This window comes from Procambarus clarkii, chromosome 87, assembly GCF_040958095.1.
Source record: "Procambarus clarkii isolate CNS0578487 chromosome 87, FALCON_Pclarkii_2.0, whole genome shotgun sequence".
NCBI lineage: Eukaryota > Metazoa > Arthropoda > Malacostraca > Decapoda > Cambaridae > Procambarus > Procambarus clarkii.
This window is the reverse complement of record NC_091236.1, coordinates 18583359-18603689: the sequence shown is the minus strand read 5'-3', so window position 1 is coordinate 18603689 and position 20331 is coordinate 18583359. Positions and strand designations below refer to the sequence as shown.

Sequence of the window (20331 nt, the reverse complement as noted above, 5' to 3'; positions counted from 1 at the left end):
TGGACCTGTAGCTCCAGCCCCCCTCTACTGGCAGGGGGTTGGTGCTGGACCTGTAGCTCCAGCCTCCCTCTACTGGCAGGGGGTTGGTGCTGGACCTGTAGCTCCAGCCCCCCTCTACTGGCAGGGGGTTGGTGCTGGACCTGTAGCTCCAGCCCCCCTCTACTGGCAGGGGGTTGGTGCTGGACCTGTAGCTCCAGCCCCCTCTAATGGCAGGGGGTTTGGTGTTGGAACTGTAGCAGAAATGGTTCACATGTTTCCATTCATCTGATGCCTCTGTTCACCTACCAGTAAATATTTATCCAGGAGTTAGGCTGGATTGCGGATTGCAGGTTTAGGAAAGTCAGTAGTTGACTTAGGGAAATCTCAATAAACCTAAGAACAGTCTTCCTGTCTTCAAAATAGAACTCAATATATTTTGATATGACCAATGAGAGAAAATAAAAAACTTACTGTTATTTCCTTCTGGGGGATTTCTCCAGTGATTTCCTTAACTTTATTCATGATGCTGGAGTCCGAGTCTCCCAGGTGTACGGGGTCAGCTGTGGCACCTGTCTCTGTGGTCGTCATCTCCAGGGCGTCCCTGATGGTCTCCTGCACCTGTCATTACCAACACAAACATTAATGGTGGAGTCTGGACTATAATGAAGCATCAGGCTCTGAGTAAAGTAACTGGACTATAATGAAGCATCAGGCTCTGAGTAAAGTAACTGGACTATAATGAAGCATCTGGCTCTGAGTAAAGTAACTGGACTATAATGAAGCATCAGGCTCTGAGTAAAGTAACTGGACTATAATGAAGCATCTGGCTCTGAGTTAAGAGATAATAGACATGCTGACATACACAAATGGGTCAACATGTGAAGGACTCAAGTATAACATATTGCCCTGAGACTTGGGCTATAATATTAGTTATGAGTCAAGTCATTAGTTCTAACTGATGAAGCATTGTCTATATTCTGGACCCAAAGTCTTTATTTAGTTGTAGTAAACACTGACCTGAGGGTGTGTGTGTGTGTGTACTCGCCTAATTGTGCTTGCGGGGGTTGAGCTTTGGCTCTTTGGTCCCGCCTCTCAACTGTCAATCAACAGGTGTACAAGTTCCTGAGCCTATTGGGTTCTATCATATCTACACTTGAAACTGTGTATGGAGTCAGCCTCCACCACATCACTTCCTAATGCATTCCATTTGACTCTGACAATAAAAAAGTTCTTTCTAATATCTCTGTGACTCATTTGGGCACTCAGTTTCCACCTGTGTCCCCTAGTGTGTGTGCCCCTTGTGTTAAATAGCCTGTCTTTATCTACCCTATCAATTCCCTTGAGAATCTTTAATGTGGTGATCATGTCCCCCCTAACCCTTCTGTCTTCCAGCGAAGTGAGGTTTAATTCCCGTAGCCTCTCCTCGCAGCTCATACCTCTCAGCTCGGGCACTAGTCTGGCGGCAAACCTTTGAACCTTTTACAGTTTGGTCTTATCCTTGACTAGATATGGACTCCATGCTGGGGCTGCATACTCCAGGATTGGCCTGACATATGTGGTATACAAAGTTCTGAATGATTCTTTACACAAGTTTCTGAATGCTGTTCTTATGTTGGCAAGCCTGGCATATGTGTAATTACCTAAGAGTAATTACAGAATGAAAGCTACGCTCGTGGTGTCCCCTCTTCCAGCACTCTTTGTCATATAACGTTTTGAACTACTAACGGTCTTGGCCTCCACCACCTTCTCACCTAACTTGTTCCAACCTTCTACCACTCTATTTGCGAAAGTGAATTTTCCTTATATTTATTCGGCATCTGTGTTTAGCTAGTTTAAATCTATGACCTCTTGTTCTTAAAGTTCCAAGTCTCAGTAAATCTTCCCTATCGATATTATCAATTTCTGTTACTATTTTGTATGTAGTGATCATATCACCTCTTTTTCTTCTGTCTTTTAGTTTTGGCATATTTAATGCCTCTAACCTCTCCTCGTAGCTCTTGCCCTTCAGTTCTGGGAGCCACTTAGTAGCATGTCTTTGCACCTTTTCCAGTTTGTTGATGTGCTTCTTAAGATATGGGCACCACACAACCGCTGCATATTCTAGCTTTGGCCTAACAAAAGTCATGAACAATTTCTTTAGTATATCGCCATCCATGTATTTAAAAGCAATTATGAAGTTAGAAAACGTGGCATAGGCTCCTTGCACAATATTCTTTATGTGGTCCTCAGGTGATCGTTTTCTATCTAGAACCACCCCTAGATCTCTTTATCAGAATTCTTTAATGATTTCTCACATAATATATAGGTTGTGTGGGGTTATCTTGAGATGATTTCGGGGCTTTTAGTGTCCCCGCGGCCCGGTCCTCGACGAGGCCTCCACCCCCAGGAAGCAGCCCGTGACAGCTGACTAACACCAAGGTACCTATTTTACTGCTAGGTAACAGCGGCATAGGGTGAAAGAAACTCTGCCCATTGTTTCTCGCCAGCACCTGGGATCGAACCCAGGACCACAGGATCACAAGTCCCGCGTGCTGTCCGCTCGGCCGACCGGCTCAAATGTTCTCCTATTCCACATTCCATAACATGGCATTTATTAACATTAAATTCCATTTGCCAAGTAGTGCTCCATATACTTATTTTGTCCAGGTCTTCTTCAAGGGCATGACAATCATCAAAGTTTCTTATCCTTCCTATTATCCTTAGCATCATCAGCAAAAATGTTCATATAATTCTGTATACCAACTGGTAGATCATTTATGTAGACAATAAACATCACTGGTGCAAGAACTGAACCCTGTGGTACTCCACTTGTGACATTTCTCCAGTCCGATACATTGCCTCTGATTACTGCCCTCATTTTTCTATCAGTCAGAAAATTTTTCATCCATTTTAGAAGCTTACCTGTCACCCCTCCAATATTTTCCAGTTTCCATAGAACCTCTTATGTGGAACTCTGTCGAAAGCCTTTTTTAGGTCCAGATAGATGCAGTCAACCAAACCATCTCTTTCCTGTAATATCTCTGTGGCTCGATCATAGAAACTGAGTAAATTCGATACACAGGATCTTCCAGATCGAAAACCATACTGTCTGTCTGATATTATATCATTTCTCTCCAGGTGTTCTACCCATTTAGTTTTGATTAGTTTTTCCAATACTTTCACTATTACATTTGTCAATGATACAGGTCTATAATTGAGGGGGTCTTCCCTGCTGCCACTTTTGTAGATTGGAACTATGTTAGCCTGTTTCCACACGTCTGCTACGATTCCTGTACACAGGGATGCCTGAAAGATCAGGTGAAGTGGAATGCTGAGCTCAGATGCACATTCTCTCAGAACCCATGGTGAAACTCCATCTGGGTCAGCTGCTTTGTTCTTACTGAGCTCCTTTAGCATATTTTCCACTTCATCTCTAGACACCTCTATCCGCTCTATGTTGTTCTCTGGAATTCTTATTGTGTCTGGTTCTCTGAAGATTTTATTTTGTACAAACACCCTTTGGAACTTTTCATTTAATGTTTCACACATTTCCTTTTCATTTTCTGTGAATCTGTTTCCCATTTTCAACCTCTGGATATTATCCTTTACCTGCAATTTGTTGTTTATGGATTTGTAGAATAGGCCCGGTTCTGTTTTACATTTATCCGCTATCCCTTTTTCAAAATTTCTTTCTGCCTCTCTCCTTACTGCCGTATAGTTGTTTTCTCGCATCTTTGTATCGCTGGTATGTTTGGGGGTTTGGCCTCTTCCTATACTGATTCCATTTTTGTATCTTTTGGTCTCAAACCTCTCACAATTTCTGTCGAACCAATCCTGTTTTCTGGCCCTGCATCTCTGTTTTGGTATGAATGTTTGTGTGCCCTTCCCTCGTATATTTTGCAAAATTTGGCAAACATTTCATTTACTTCCCTGCCTAGCACAATTCTGTCCAATTACACTCATTAAAAAAATTTGAAGTTCCCCATAGTGTCCTCTCCTTAAATCGAGTTTATCAACTGTTTCAATGTCCCCATTTTCTTCTAGATGATATCTTAAAGCATAATCAATGTCTAACAGGACGTGATCACTCTTTCCCAAGGGAGGAAGGTACTGGATGTCAAATATCTCTTCTTCTTTCCTGGTGAATACTAGATCCAGTACTGACGCTACATCTCCTTCCCTCCCTCGTGTGTGTGTGTGTGTGTGTGTGTGTGTGTGTGTGTGTGTGTGTGTGTGTGTGTGTGTGTGTGTGTGTGTGTGTGTGTGTGTTTGTGTGTGAAAAAAGACAGCTTTGAATGTAATGAAATGCCATTTTCTGGGTGAGTCCCGGAGGCTCCCCAGACCTATCCAGGCTGATATGAATATCCCCTAACTTTGGCATCAGTCAATGTGGGTAGAGTTCTAGGCCTACTGAAGACCACGAGCCAAAACCTGGCCCCCCTCAGAGAGGCACAATGAGTAATGGCCTGTAGAAATACACATGTGATTTTGGAGAATTCTATATCTGCCATCGACTGGGACAGGCACCCAGAAAGGTAAGCGCCCCAAAACAAACCCCTATTCTGGTTAAAACAACGAAAATAAACAAACAAGTGGACAGAACTTCCCAAATGATAACGAGCAAATGAGCATGACGTCACACGAGCCGTGCCGCATGTCTGCGCAGTTCCCCCCTCCTCAGGAGGGAAAAGCGGAAGCCCCAGACCCTCCGCGCGGTGATCCACACCCCAGTTTTGAGGCTAGATATCAACATACGCAAAAACCTCCGACCAGAGGGAGGGAGGGTTGGCGGGGAGCCTCTGGGACTCGCTCAGAAATTAACTTTTCATTACATTCAACACTGGTTTTCAGGGGGGTAGCCCCTATGGCTCCCCAGAGCTACTTCACCAAAGACGAAAAAAGAAAAGGGACTTACCTAGGAGGCGGTCGGTGCTCACATCTCAAATCAAAGTCGAGACAGGCTGTAGCCGCCGACCCAAAGTGACACAGGCCCGACAAGGCCCAGGAATGTTAATGAGGTATCATGCAGCCAGGACCCTGTTCAACCACCAAAAAACCCCGTACCCGAATGTCAGCCTAGGACATGTTCCCAGAGACGGCAATAAGAGCAGCAAACTTACGAACGTCATGAGCACAGGGATAAACCACAGGCTGGCTAGACTTAATAACAGTGCAGACGACCTGAGAGACCCGTACCCGCGAACAGGGAAGAAGGGAAACTGGATCAACCCAAAGCGCGTCCCTGGACACAAAACATGATGCACCCCCGGCCTGACCAACCAAGCATCAACAACCCAAAGACTCCTCCAGAAACCTGCAGTCTCATTGTTCACCAGAAAGAAGGAGACAGCTGCAAACGAACAAACCTATCACCACGACCAAAAGAGCAGAAACCCCTGCGCCGTAGGAGAGCATGAAGCTCTCCAACCTGACCCCAGAGGCCAATGCCAACAGGAAAAGAGCCTTAGAAAAACAATCCTGAACTGAAGGGGCCCACAAAAACCGAGGAGAAGAGAGATAGGAGAGCACTCTGTCCAAAGACCAGGACCGCTCAGGCTGCACATGAGCAGGCCGGATGTGAAACAATGCGCGAGACAGCTTGCGGAACTGTACAGAAGTTACATCTATACCGAAAGCAAGCTGCAGCGGCTCCGCCAACGACGCACGATACGAGGCGACAGTATTCGGCATAAGAGGACGGTCCTGGAACAACCACGAGAGAAAGAACAACACCCAAACTGAAAGGAAAGTACAGAGACAAAGAGTCAAAAGAACCGGAAGGATCGCCAGGAAACTTCATACTGCCGCCGAGATGAAGCCCACAGGTGGGAAACCATCAAAGAAGCCACTTGATCACCATACAGATGGTGATAAACCAGAGTCAAAAACACCAAATGCGAAGACTTGAGGAGAAGAGTGAACCAGTCTCGTAACGGACCAGGCCGATCTATTGAAAGAGGCGGAGCCACGGAAAACTTCCGGGTTCGGACACCGGGCAAGCAGCGCCTGAAACTACGGCTGGGCCAGCCACCACAGGGCCAAGAAGACTACTCGCCCCTGTTAAGTCTCTAAGCAAGCCAGAACCTGGAGCAACAGCTGAACTGGGACAAAGAGGTACAGGAACCACCACCTCGACCAGTCCTGGTGGAAGGTGCCGATCCCGATGGCCTCATGGTTGGGGAAGGGCGCCACATATACCGGAAGATGCCTCGACCACACCGACGCGATGAGGTCCACCTGAACGGGCACCGGAACTTCTGGCAAAGCCAACTGAATGAGTCAGCATCGACCGTCCATTCCGTGGACAGGGGGAACGAACCGGGATAGGCCGTTCACCAGGACATTGGACACCCCCCCCCCCCCAGAAGTGAACCCCCAGGAGAGCCAAACTCCGAGAACTCAGCAGACGAGTCACCCGAAGCGACCAGCCCCACAGAGCCAAGGACTGCATCGAACCCCCTCAATTCAGGCAATGAACCACTAGGGAGCAGTCAGAAGGGAGCCGGATCATTGATCCGCGGGCGACCCGAACCCTCCGAAGCGCGAACCACACCGCAGCGAACACCCGCACCGTGCTGTGGGCCCGACGGAAGGACGGACCACACTGCCCCTGGCTGGCCTGGTGAGCACTGGTCACAAAGCCCCAGCCGAGAAATGACGCTTCCATGAACACATCGAGCGATGGCTTGGATAGGCGCCAAGGCAATGAACCCGGAAAAAACCCGAAGAGGAAGCTGACAATGCAGCAGCTGACGTAAGGCCCCCCCCCCCCCCGGGGGTCGAACCCAGCGATCGCATGAGAGGCGAAAGGAACGTCCCCAAAGGAACCAGAACAGCCGACAAAGCCAAACCCGACCGGTGAGTAGACCATCATCGCAAAGTTCAGACTCCCACACAAACCCTCGAGCAACCTCCGAGTGACCCGGGAACCCGCCAGAAACAAACACACACGGGACTGCAGCTGAAGGAGAGACTCCAGAGGGAGAGACAAGGAAGTGGTCTGAGAATCCCATACAAGACCCAGCCAGGTCTGAACCTGGGAGGGAACCAGATGGGACTTCTGCCAGTTCACCAGGAACCCGAACCCGGCTAGCTGGAAAAGCACTAAACCCCTGGCGAGCAGACACACGGACCAACTGGGAGCCCAAACCAGCCAGTCGTCAAGGTAGGCCAACACCTGAACACCTAACAGACGCATACAGGTCACCACGACTCGGGTAAAGAGTGTGAGCATGTGAGACCCCAGGTTCAACCCGAACGGGAGACAATGAAAGCAGTAACTCCGACGCCCCACAACAAAACCAAGCCAGTCCCTGAACCCAGGATGAATCAGGACATGCCAATACGCGTCCTTGAGGTCCAGGGACACCATTGAAGCACCCGGCTCCACCAGCAGCCGGACCTGGGGCAGAGTGGTCATCCAAAAGGAGGGGCAGGAAACCCAGGGGTTCAGACATGACAAGTCCAGAATGAACCGCAGGTCCACACAGTCCCATTTCGGAACCAGAAACGGCAGGAAACCCACCTGAGAGACGTCGTCATTTCGACCACGCCCAAGCCCACTCACTCCAAGATGACCTGACAAAGCGCAGGAGAAGAGGCCTGCCCTGCCAGCCCCTAAACCCCCCCCCCCCCCCAAGGAGGAGGAGCCACCCAACGGCACCGCAGGTCGCGAGAAAAAATGCAAAATGGCCGATGACCCTTATGAGAATCCGACCTGCACACAGAGCGATCACCGCAAAAAGATCACCAGGCTGCACCTGGCTGCACCAGGTGCAGCCCCAGGTGCAGCCGGGACCGAAGGTGGCACTGCTCCAAAACTGGCACCTGTGGCCTACCCGACGAGCAGAACCACGAGCCCTGGCACGACCCCTCTGGGAAGAACCCACCTGGGAACCCCGGAGAACCAAAAAGTCAGACATTGGGCAGCAGCTGGAAGAAGCTGCCCACATATATTGCTCGACCGCAGAGGCCGCAAACATCAAAAGACAAAAGGGCAAAGACAGTCTAAGAGCCAAGGCCCAAGCAGATTCCAAGGAGGAAGCGAAAACCACCTGTCAACACAAGAGACGTGCAGCGAAAACCACCTGTCAACACAAGAGACGTGCAGCGAAAACCACCCGTCGACACGAGAGACGTGCAGCAAAAAACCACGACAGTGCATCCCGCAGGATCGTCGCAAACAGCTTCAAAAGTGCAGACGATGCACGACCAGCCGAGACCAAAGCACCAGACCCAAGGAACGACCCCAAGCGCCTCCACCACATCCTCAAGCCAATCCGAAGACAGCTCCAGGAGGGAAAAGAAATGCAGGACTGAAGCCAACAGGCCACGTGTGCACAAGTCCTCAGCCACAAGCGCAGCCAACAGGCCATGTGTGCACAAGTCCTCGGCCACAAGCGCAGCCAACAGGCCACGTGTGCACAAGTCCTCAGCCACAAGCGCAGCCAACAGGCCACGTGTGCGCAAGTCCTCAGCCACAAGCGCAGCCAACAGGCCACGTGTGCACAAGTCCTCAGCCACAAGCGCAGCCAACAGGCCACGTGTGCGCAAGTCCTCGGCCACAAGCGCAGCCAACAGGCCACGTGTGCGCAAGTCCTCGGCCACAAGCGCAGCCGACAGGGAAGGAACCTGCACGTGAAGCTGAACCGTGCCAACATCCAGCAGAAGGGCTGGAGCAAAAAGGCACTCATTAAGGTGCTCAAAGTGTCCCCCCAGGTAAACCTGGACCACAGTCAACGCCTCGCGCCACTGAAGTGTGTCGGTACGACAGAAGGCTTCCCAAGCATCCAGCGAGAACAAAGGGCAGTCCATAAGCCAGGATGAACCCTAAACCTCATAACAAACCTGGTACAGAGACGAAGCCCCAAACCTGAAAGAAGATAGATCCATTATGGAGGCAAACTCCGGGTCGTGCAGGAGGTAAGCCGCAATGGCCGCCCGCACCTCAGCAGGCGAGACGCGAGAAGCTGAAAACCTCTGGAAGGACGGAACTGAAGGACCTGCAAGGACACGGAACCGAACCCGGGGAGGTGCCGAACCCAAATCCAACTCGTACGCAGAGGGGGGAAAGGAAAACCCCACTCCTTGTAACAGTAAGCCTCGCTCGGAGAGTCTTCCAACCCTCCAAGGGTCCAACAGGGCCCTGTCCTTCCCCCCCCCCAACGGGTTGGGGGGGGGGGAAGGAACTGAATGAACCACAGCAGAGAAAGAACAAGGGGGTGCGGACTGAACCAAGGCCGAAGTGACCAACACCCCAAAGTCTGGGTCCCTATAAGCAAAACGGGGCAGCCTCAGGGCATCTGGGGAAGCAACCAACCGAACACGTTGCAACAACCTAAACCTATCCTGCAACGTGCGAGCCGCCTGCACCCCGAACAATGTCATCTGTAGATTGGGTGAATTGAGTCACAAACAAGTAACAAATCTCGAAGGACTCCGAGTCGAATGTGTCACCGACCCAACAGGCAGCATGACGGAGGCAAAAACAATAAGCGTCGCCCTGAGACAAGGGGACAGAGCAACCCTCAAACTCGCACATAGCGAGAGGAGACTCAGGGGTCACATCCATCAGACCCGAGTGCCCCGTGGAGTTTCCCAGGGCCACTAGACTGGGTCTGCTAAGGGTAAACCCAGGCAGTGTACTGCTAACCAGCGCCTAAGCGACCAAACAACACTGCTCAAGCTGAACCCCCGGGACGTGTCCACTCACGAGGGCAAAGCAGGGGGTACCACCAAACAAAAGCAACCCCTAGTAAAACGGGAAAGTAATACTGAGGCAGACCCCCCCCCCCCACCAATAAAAAAAAAAAATCCTCGCAAGATGGCAACGCACCCAAAGGGAACAGAGCCAGCTGTTGTTATAGGTGAAAACTAGCTGTGCAGTACCCCGCACCCCCTACAAGTGCAAATTCTACCACTTACCCCAAGGTAAACAAGGGCGGGAACCCCCCCCCCCCCAAACACTCGGGGCGATCAGTCGCTGAGCAGCAAAAGACCAACAGAGGTAGTCCCAAGGTGACTTCTGGATGATAACCCCAAGCTCCAAGGGCGGTACTTACAGGGCACTTAGGGAAGGGAACCCTAAGCGCATGCAGCACGAGTACCTTGGAATAATACTCCCAGCTCCCACGCCACCGTAAGAGCAGCACTGAACCAAAGCATAGCACAACACAACACAAGAGTCAGGACCTGGAGCCACACGACTGCGATGCATCACACCAGCCGAAGAACTGTGGTGTGGATCGTTGGCACGAGGGTCTGGGGCTTCCCCTTCCCCCTCCCGGGGAGGGGGGGGGGGGAGCTGTGCAGACATGAGGCGCAGCTTGTGTGCCGTCATGCTCGTTTGCCAGTTTTCATTTGGGGAGTTCTGTCCACTCGTTTGTCTATTTTTGCCATTTTAACCAGAACAGGGGTTTGTTTTGGGGTGCTTACCTTTCTGGGTGCCTGTCCCAGTTGATGGCAGATATAGAATGCTCCAAAACCACATGTGCATTTCTATAGGCCATTGCGCCTCGTGCCTCTCTGAGGGGGCCAGGTTCTGGCTCGTGGTCACCGGTAGGCCTAGAACTCCACCCACATCGACTGATGCCAAAGTTAAGGATATTCATGTCAGCCTGGATAGCTCCGGGGCCATAGGGGCTCCCCCAAGAAAAAAATTAGTTAGTAGTTAGTAACAGTTGAGAGGCGGGCCGAAAGATCAGAGCTCAACCCCCGCAAGCAAAGCTAGGTGAATACAGTGTAGTGTACACTGAGTGCTGACCACAGTGTAGTGTACACTGAGTGCTGACCACAGTGTAGTGTACACTGAGTGCTGACCACAGTGTAGTGTACACTGAGTGCTGACCACAGTGTAGTGAACACTGAGTGCTGACCACAGTGTAGTGTACACTGAGTGCTACCACAGTGTAGTGTACACTGAGTGCTGACCACAGTGTAGTGTACACTGAGTGCTGACCACAGTGTAGTGTACACTGAGTGCTGACCACAGTGTAGTGTACACTGAGTGCTGACCACAGTGTAGCGTACACTGAGTGCTGACCACAGTGTAGTGTACACTGAGTGCTGACCACAGTGTAGCGTACACTGAGTGCTGACCACAGTGTAGTGTACACTGAGTGCTGACCACAGTGTAGTGTACACTGAGTGCTGACCACAGTGTAGTGAACACTGAGTGCTGACCACAGTGTAGTGTACACTGAGTGCTACCACAGTGTAGTGTACACTGAGTGCTGACCACAGTGTAGTGTACACTGAGTGCTGACCACAGTGTAGTGTACACTGAGTGCTGACCACAGTGTAGTGTACACTGAGTGCTGACCACAGTGTAGCGTACACTGAGTGCTGACCACAGTGTAGTGTACACTGAGTGCTGACCACAGTGTAGCGTACACTGAGTGCTGACCACAGTGTAGTGTACACTGAGTGCTGACCACAGTGTAGTGTACACTGAGTGCTGACCACAGTGTAGTGTACACTGAGTGCTGACCACAGTGTAGTGAACACTGAGTGCTGACCACAGTGTAGAGAAACACCAAGATGACAGTTGACTTTATTAATAAAAATGTCTCATGCGTTAAAACAAAAAGTTTCCTATATATATAAAGTTTACTCTCATCTTGATGTGTCTCCATATCATCCTATATATATAAAGTTTACTCTCATCTTGATGTGTCTCCATATCATCCTATATATATAAAGTTTACTCTCATCTTGATGTGTCTCCATATCATCCTATATATATAAAGTTTACTCTCATCTTGATGTGTCTCCATATCATCCTATATATATAAAGTTTACTCTCATCTTGATGTGTCTCCATATCATCCTATATATATAAAGTTTACTCTCATCTTGATGTGTCTCCATATCATCCTATATATATAAAGTTTACTCTCATCTTGATGTGTCTCCATATCATCCTATATATATAAAGTTTACTCTCATCTTGATGTGTCTCCATATCAAAAGTGTTTATATAGAGGCAATACTACACTCAGTTGGGTGAGAACAATGTGACCTTCAGCAGCATACCTTCACTGAGGTGTGGACAGTGTTGACATCTGGGAAGAGTTCCTGGCACTTCTGGAGCCAATCTTCTACCTTCATGCTGCACTCATCAGCTGTGTCTATGGTTGTGCCAACCTCCTGTGCTGTGTTGACTGTGTCGAGGCTCCCCAACATGGCCTGCAGCTGAGTCTTCCCTTCCTCTCCTTGTGTTGTCATATCCACCACACTGGTATCCTCCAGTTCCAAGAGCTTCATTGCTGACTTGTTCTGCTCTACCAGAGCATAGAGTCTGTCCTGGAGCTGGAGGTGTTGAGTCTTCCAGTCCCCCAGCTGCCCCCGGTACTCACCCAGCTGGGACAGTACCTCTTCACAGCTGGTAATGAGGCTGCTGATGCTGCTCTTCTGCTCCTCCACCAGGGAACGTAACTTCTTACTGATGCCTCTGGTCGGAGCTTTATTGGGTTTTGTGGGTACCGTTTTCACTGGCACAACTTCCATACCTTTTAGTTTTCTGATAAGGGCCTCCATACCATAATTGATTAGGAACTGAGTAGCAGCTGTGGCAGTGTGCTGGGCACGGCAGCTGGGGCAGTTCAGCTGACCATTCTTGATAGCATTGTCAATACACTGGGAGCAGAATGTGTGGCCACAAGGCAGAGTGCGAGGCCGTAGCAGCGTGTCATCATAATTGTTAAAACACACTGAACATTCCTCTGGGTTGTTATCCTGTGGATAAAGAATATTTGGTTAAGTTACATGTATTTACAACGAAAAAAATTATTTTCTGGGCGAGTCCCTCCGGTTCTCTGGAGCTATCGGATTGATATGCGCATATTAGTCTGGGGTCATCAGTCAATTGGAGTTCAGCCTACCGAGGACCACAAGCCATATACGTATATATACGCCCTGAGTAACATGTCCCATGGTGCGCATGGCGTATATATACGCCATAGGGTGCCAGGCCTGATTCAAATGGCCCGCGGCTACATGGGGTTCACATTAGCTTCCTCAGGGCTCTTGTAAACAGACGCCATTTTTTAAAAAAATCGTGGGCAATATTCTCAGGTGTGAGAGGCACAGTACTGTTGGAGCAACCAAGGCTGGCGCACGCAAAATGAGCGAACAGCATTGCTGTTCAGCTTGTGATCACAGCATCGCCGAGAAATGTCAAAGTAAATATATAATTGTTATTATTTAGTGATGACTATATTACAGATGACCCCTGACTGTGATATAAATATCCAGGGTTGTGATAATAGCAGGATTGTTGTAATAATTAGCGCTGTGGGTGGAGTGATGCTGAGAGACTGAGGGAGACAGCATCGTTTACTGACTGTGTGGCCACCTGTTATTGTTTGCATTCACCATACCAGCTCAGTGGTTCTCTATGGTGAACACAAATGTAGATAATTATATATAATGTGTGTATTAGTGTAATAACAGCAAAAGGATTATGCTGGGAGGAGCCATTTGGGTGACGGAGGTGACGTCGTCTGCAAGATTTGTCTAGCTGATTAGAGGGTGGCCACTATGCTCTTTGGGCGCACTACAAACTTAGGTGTACAGTTACGGTGCATAAAACATGTAGATACTTGTATATAATATGTGTATATAGGATAATAACACTGCAAACAGTAATGTTGGGGGAGAAAGTTTAGTGCGTGTGACCTTGAATGAGTGAGGGAGCCGCCAGCTGTGTATAGCAACGACTCTTAGTGCCTGAACTAACTATATCAGCTTAGCTGTACAGTTGTGGTGAACAAAATATATACATACTTATGTATAACGTCTGTATATAGTGTAATAACACCACAAATGGTATTGTTGGGGGAGAAAGTTTACTGCGTGTGTTGAGGGAGTGGCAGCGAGTGGCTGGCTGGTGTGTGTCGCGGTAACTCCTCGTTGCTTTTTGACTCTCAATACCAACTTAGTTGTTTGTTATGGTGACCAAAACATGCAGATACTTATATATAACCTGTGTATAGAGTGTAATAGCAGCAAAACTATTTGTTTATTGTTTTATGAACATAATAATTGAATCACTAATATGCACACCATACTTTTGAGTATAGCGATTATTCACCACTTTTATTATATAAATATATTACAGTACACACTATTGAATAATATTACTGCCAAAAAACTAAGAAAAAATCAGTCGGAGACATTGAAACAATTAGGTAATAATATCTTTATGGCAACTCCCACCTGTCAGCGTGGGTGATGCTGACCGGCCCTGATGACCGCCCTGTCAACGCCCACTTTTTGCGAGACTTCCTCGGTCAATTGCGCCCAAAATATGTCACCTACGATTTTGTTTTCCCGTGCTCAGGGGGCACAAATTAACATGTTTAGAAGACGAAAAAAAAAATTTTATTTTTTTTTCTTGCGCACAGGGGTGTAAATGTCCTCAGGACCCCTGAGCAGTGGAAGGGTTAAACGAAAAGTTTCAAAATGTGTTTGTACAAAATGAAATCTTCAGGGAACCAGACACAATATGAATTCCAGAGAACAACATAGAGCACATAGAGGTGTCTAGAGATGAAGTGGAAAAAATGCTCAAGGAGCTGAGTAAGAACAAAGCAGTTGGTCCAGATGGAGTTTCACCATGGGTTCTGAGAGAATGTGCACCTGAGCTCAGCATTCCACTTCAACTGATTTTTCAGGCATCTCTGTTTACAGGAGTTGTAGCTGTTGAGTGGAAAAAGGCTAACATAGTTCCAATCTACAAAAGTGGCAGCAGGGAAGACCCCCTTAACCCTTAAGCTGCTAAGGGGTCCTGAGGAGATTTGCACCCCTGTGCGCAAGAAAGAAAAATTTTAAAAAATTATTTCGTTTTCTAAAAATGTTAATTTGTGTTCCCTGAGCACGGGAAAAATAAAAAAAATCGTAGGTGACATCTTTTGGCCGCAATAGGCCGAGGAAGTCTGGCAAAATGTGGGCGTTGACAGAGCGGTCGTAAGAGGCGGTCAGCGTCACCCGAGCTGACAGGTGGGAGTTGCCATAAAGATATTATTACATAATTATTTCAATGTCTGATTGATTTTTTCTTAGTTTTTTGCAGTAATATTATTCAATAGTGTGTAGTGTGACAGATTTATATAATAAAAAGGGTGAATCATCGCTATACTCAAAAGTATGGTGTGCATATTAGTGATTCAATTATTATGTTCATAAAACAATAAACAAATAGTTTTACTGTTATTACACTCTATACATAGGTTATATATAAGTATCTGCAAGTTTTATTCACCATAATGAACCACTAAGTTGGTATTATGAGTCAAAAAGCAACGAGGAGTGACCGCCACACACCAGCCAGCCACTCCCTCAACAACGCCTCACTCGTCCACTTTCTCCTCCCACCGTCCTGTTTTCTATTTTATTTACTATATACAGACGTTATATATAAGGATCTACATGTTTTGTTCACCACAACTGTACAGCTAAGCTGATATAGTTAGTTCAGGCACTAAGTGACGTCGCTACACAGTCAGCTGGCGGCTGCCTCCCTCACCCATTCAAGGTCAGGCGCACTAAAATTTCTCCCCAACAATCCTGTTTGCAGTGTTATTACACTATATATGCACATTATATATAAGTATCTACATTTGTGTTCACCATAGAGAACCACTGAGCTAGTATGGTGAATGCAGACAATAACAGGTGACCACAAAGTAAACGATGCTATCTCCCTCCGTCCCTCAGCATTACTCCTCTCACAGTGCTAATTATCACAACAATTCTGCTATTATCACAATCCTGGTCATTTTAATCACAGTCAGGGGGTCATCTGTATTACTGTCAGCGCTAAATAATAGCAGTTACATTTTTATTTTCACATTTTTAGGTGATGCTGTGGTCACAAGCTGAACAGCAATGCTGTCAGCTCATGTTGCGTGCGCCAGCCTTGGTTGCGCCCACAGTACTGTGGCTCTCACACCGGAGAATATTACCCACGATTTTTTTTTAACATGGCATCTGTTTATAAGAGCTCTGAGGAAGCTAATGTGAACCCCATGTAGCCGTGGGCCATTTGAATCGTGCCTGCCACCCTATGGTGTTTATATACGCCATGCGCACTGTGGGACATGTTACTCGTGGCGTATAAATACGCCATGCGCAGTTTAAGGGTTAAGGATATGCCCATGCAGCCCCAGTACACTAATTACACCTAGCCACATCACAAACAGCAGATACGAAGGTACGAATACTGCCAAAGAATGAGGCCAAAGTCAATGACCACCCACGAGAGCATTAGTCAACAAACTGGGGTCATGAGCTCCCCCTTCCCACTCCCGAGGAAGGGAGGGCTGCGCGGACAAGCGGCACGGTGACAGTGTATGACAATTGCTTGTTTGCTTGTTTCTATAGATAAGGGGAGTTCTGCCTCACTGCTCGGACTTCAGTTGCAATTTTTCTTACCATGTGAGGTTTGTTTTGTTATGCCTACCTTTCTGGGTGCTAACTTCAGTCGATTGCAGACATGGAATGCCCCCAAATACATGGGGGTTTCCATAGGTCATTGCTCCCTTTGCCTGAGGGGGGCCAGGTTCTGGCTCATGGTCCTCGACAGGCTGAACTCCAATTGACATGATCCTGGACTAATATGCGCATATCGTTCCGATAGCTCCAGGGAGCCGGATGACTCTACACAGAAAGAAATATTACAGTACTTTACTCACCGATACAAATTATATAATATTAACATAATTTCTTTATACTGTATCAGTTATTCTAGAACAGTTAACATTTCTGCCAAACGTATCCCAGAGCAGAACTAACATCTCTAGCAGGGTTAAACATATCCCAAAGCTGGGCTAACATTTCTGACGTACAGTGACACCTCGGCTTACAAATGCCCCTATTTACGAACTTTTCAGGTTAAGAATCCAATTTCTTCGGAAAATTTGAATCGGGTTAAGAGCTTTTCCTCGGGAAACGAGTTTGTTGATACGTGTATGGCCAATCTAGGGCACGGTGGCACAGCAATCATGCCTCAGTTTAGTAGTGGCTCCCGACTAGTGACAATCCCGCCCGAATTCTTTGCAAAGAATTTCAGTTTTTATTTTTTATTTTTGGGTATTTGAACATAAAAGTACTGTCTCTACTCGATCATCTGGACTATATGGGAAGGACCCCCAGCCGGATTATCACATTTTTAGGATAATGCTACTTTTTCACCTACGAGTCCAAAAGTGACCATTTCCTACTATTTTTATACTACAAACAACATAATTTGAATTGCCTTGCCACATATAATTATTAAATATTCAACTAGAAACCTCAACTTACCTTGTTGGTGTTCGTCTTCTTGATTGATGCCACACATCTTGAAGTTAAGAATTCTTAACAATTTACGTAACCTATACTAACACAACACTAAAATTAACACTTAAAATTACTGTACAGTTAGTTCATTAAGCAAAGTTAATTTTGACTGCCAGCTGCTGAATCCTCACTGGTTGAAGGCATTTGGGTTGCCTGTGAGGCCTCACTTGTTGAAGCGCTTGCATGCCCTCACTTGTTGAAGGTGCTTGGCTTGCCTGTGACGCCTCAGTTGTTGAAGGCGCTTGGCTTGCCTGTGTCGCCTCACTTGTTGAAGGCACTTGGCTTGCCTGTGACGCCTCACTTGTTGAAAGTGCTTGCTTGCGCCTCACTTGTTGAAGGGGCTTGGCTTGCCTGTGGCACCTCACTTGTTGAAGGCGCTTGGCTTGCCTGTGGCACCTTACTTGTTGAAGGCGCTTAGCTGCCTGTGAAGCCTCACTGGTTGAACAACACGTAACTTGTCTTTAATTGCTAGGACAACCTTCTTCCTCTTAACACCTCCAGAACGATTGATGCTGCTACCAGACATAGTCTTGGCCAAAAATGTTCAAAGTTACTATGAAAATAAAAAAATTATTTAAAAAAATATTTCACTAATGGCGCAGCACTGTGTATAACACGAGGGACGGACTCACATGGGTTGACCAGTGTTGGACGGGTCCACTTGGGGTGGGGCATCTATAGCACGTTACGTAGGCCGCCAAGAGGACAAAACTCACAATATTTTTGAAGGAAACTTCAGCCTGTGCACATTGCTTTTAGGAAACTTATTTATTTGTTATTACATAATTACTAGTACTTATTTCATTTGTTTTTGGCTATGATTAATTGTTCTAAAATTAATGGTAATTCCTGTACCCAGGTGGTCTCTCCCAACGCTTCCCTCCCACCCTCCCGACACCACCCACTCACCCCACCCCCTCCTTCACCATGCGTCTAGAGCCACAGACGGGATTAATACGGTACCGCCGAATTTTCATCTGGCCAAACCAGTTTTTATCCGGTTCCTGTGGCCATTTTGGCCGGATATTGTGATAACTTTATCTGATCACGATTTTGGCCGTATAAGGGCGTTTTCCGGATGGTCGAATCCCGGATAATCGCGGGGTTACAGTAATTATTATATATCTTCCCATGGGTCCTAAGAAAGTCAGTGGTAAGGTTCAACTTAAGAAAATAGTTGTGAGTAGAGGCAGTAGAGGATGTCCCTTCCTCATTAAGAAAGTGTGTGAAGTATGGGAAGAACTGCAAAGTTTTGTTGAAAAAACTCACCCAGATAAAGCTGTAGCAGGCCGTTGCATTGACCTTTTAACCACTGAACTGCACAACACACCTGCAGGCGTTCGACGGGGGATGCACAACGCGCCTCCAGGATCTTATATTTTTAGCGTATGATTCAAAACTCCCGTGGCTACATGGGGTTCACATCAGTTTCCTCAGGGCACTTGTAAACAGACGCCATTAAAAAAAAAATTGTGGGCAACATTCCTGGGTGTGAGAGCCTTAGTACTGAGTGAGCAACCAAGGCTGGCACACGCAGCATGAGCTCACAGCACTGCTGTTCAGCTTGTGACCACAGCATTGCCTAATATCAAAATATATATGTGACTCGTATTATTTAGCCATGATAGTATTACAGAAGAGCCTGAGTGTGATAATGACTGTGTACAATGATCAAATCAGTGAATCAATGCTGTTCACGATGTTCACAGCACTAGCCACTGTTGGAAATTTCCAACACCGAATACAACACTGTTGTATTCTCATTAATTATTACTAATTCTACTAATTATTGTAGTAAGTAATATTAACACCACGTAGAATTCACATGTACTAATAATTTCATCTGTGCAATAGGCTAGAATTCTCACGTCACCCGACGCCAGTATTGCGTCAGATTTCATTACAATAAACACATTATATCCAATGTATCTGAGAATTGAATTCGATTCTCTATAACCAAAGCTTTCTGTGTGATAATTAATTACAGATAAATTGACCTCCAACTAAAAGCCGAATAGAGCGTTAGAGTCATAGCAGTTATCTAGTAATAAAAATTAACGTCACAAGTGAATGCCATGGAGAGACATTAATTCCTCTCCCTTATATGTTTACTATCACTAAACTGGCAAATAATAATATTTCCCTCTTCTAAATAATAGACCCGTCCTGTCTCGAACATTTCAAGCACAAATGCGAGAAATACTAATATTCATGACAATAACTTGTCTAATGAACGCGAGACGCGGCGTGGGGAAGGAGAGCACGCCAGTACACGTGGGTAGAAGCTCTCGAGCGGACCTGTTCGCGTCGTGCTCACGAGGAGACGCCATTGCCCAGTCATCAGGGTAAACGTTATCCATCCTCCAGAAGAAAGTCGCCACTGTGAGGCGTGAAAGGCCTTGCAGACAATATCTTCGACTGGTGCCAGCGTAATATAAGGAACCTTTTTAATCTGGTTCTTTGACTACACGTGACCGTCCAGTGAAGCGCGTCATTATCCAGGATAGGTGAAGCCAGAGCCTGGGACGCGAATTTCGGCAATCTTAAAACTTACACAGTGCCCATATTAGCTAAGTATCTTATCCTTATTTGATGCATCGTATAGGGTGTAGAATTGTAGCTGGGTGATTTGTCGTGACGACGTATACCAACACCAAACCACAGGTTATTACCCCTTATCTCCTATTAACATTAATTTCTTGAACATAGAGATTCAGTAGTTTAATTAGTTGCTACTGTAAATATTTGTTTTGCAGCACGTGAGAAGAATTCTCCCTGCTGCCTTCTCCCATGTTAATCCATCCCACTCGTCATCCAGCCGAGCCCAGGAGAGTCAGAGGAAGCATCGTGACTTACACAAAGGAATCGTCATTAAGCTAAGATTCCTTTGTATTCCTTTATTAATTATCTGGAATTATTTACATGCAGAACTCTTTCTTGGATTGACGTGTGTTTATTGTGATTATCATTATTATACTCATAATCTATGTTCCCATTAATGGTAATGACATTGGTTTCACAATTATTCATAGG

At 46.9% G+C, this 20331-nt stretch overlaps 1 protein-coding gene across 1 annotated transcript in view; it reads right to left on the bottom strand.

Moving 5' to 3' along the window:
• Window positions 1-243: 243 nt before the first annotated feature.
• LOC123748910 (tripartite motif-containing protein 59-like) overlaps window positions 244-20331 on the bottom strand; it is a 72509-nt gene continuing 52421 nt past the window's right edge. The window contains exons 3-4 of the mRNA XM_069317433.1: window positions 11992-12693; window positions 244-597 (exon numbers count right to left, since the gene is read on the bottom strand). Of these exons, the coding sequence (XP_069173534.1) occupies window positions 406-597; window positions 11992-12693 (894 nt within the window). The 3' untranslated portion in view covers window positions 244-405. The remainder of the gene's footprint in view (window positions 598-11991; window positions 12694-20331) is intronic.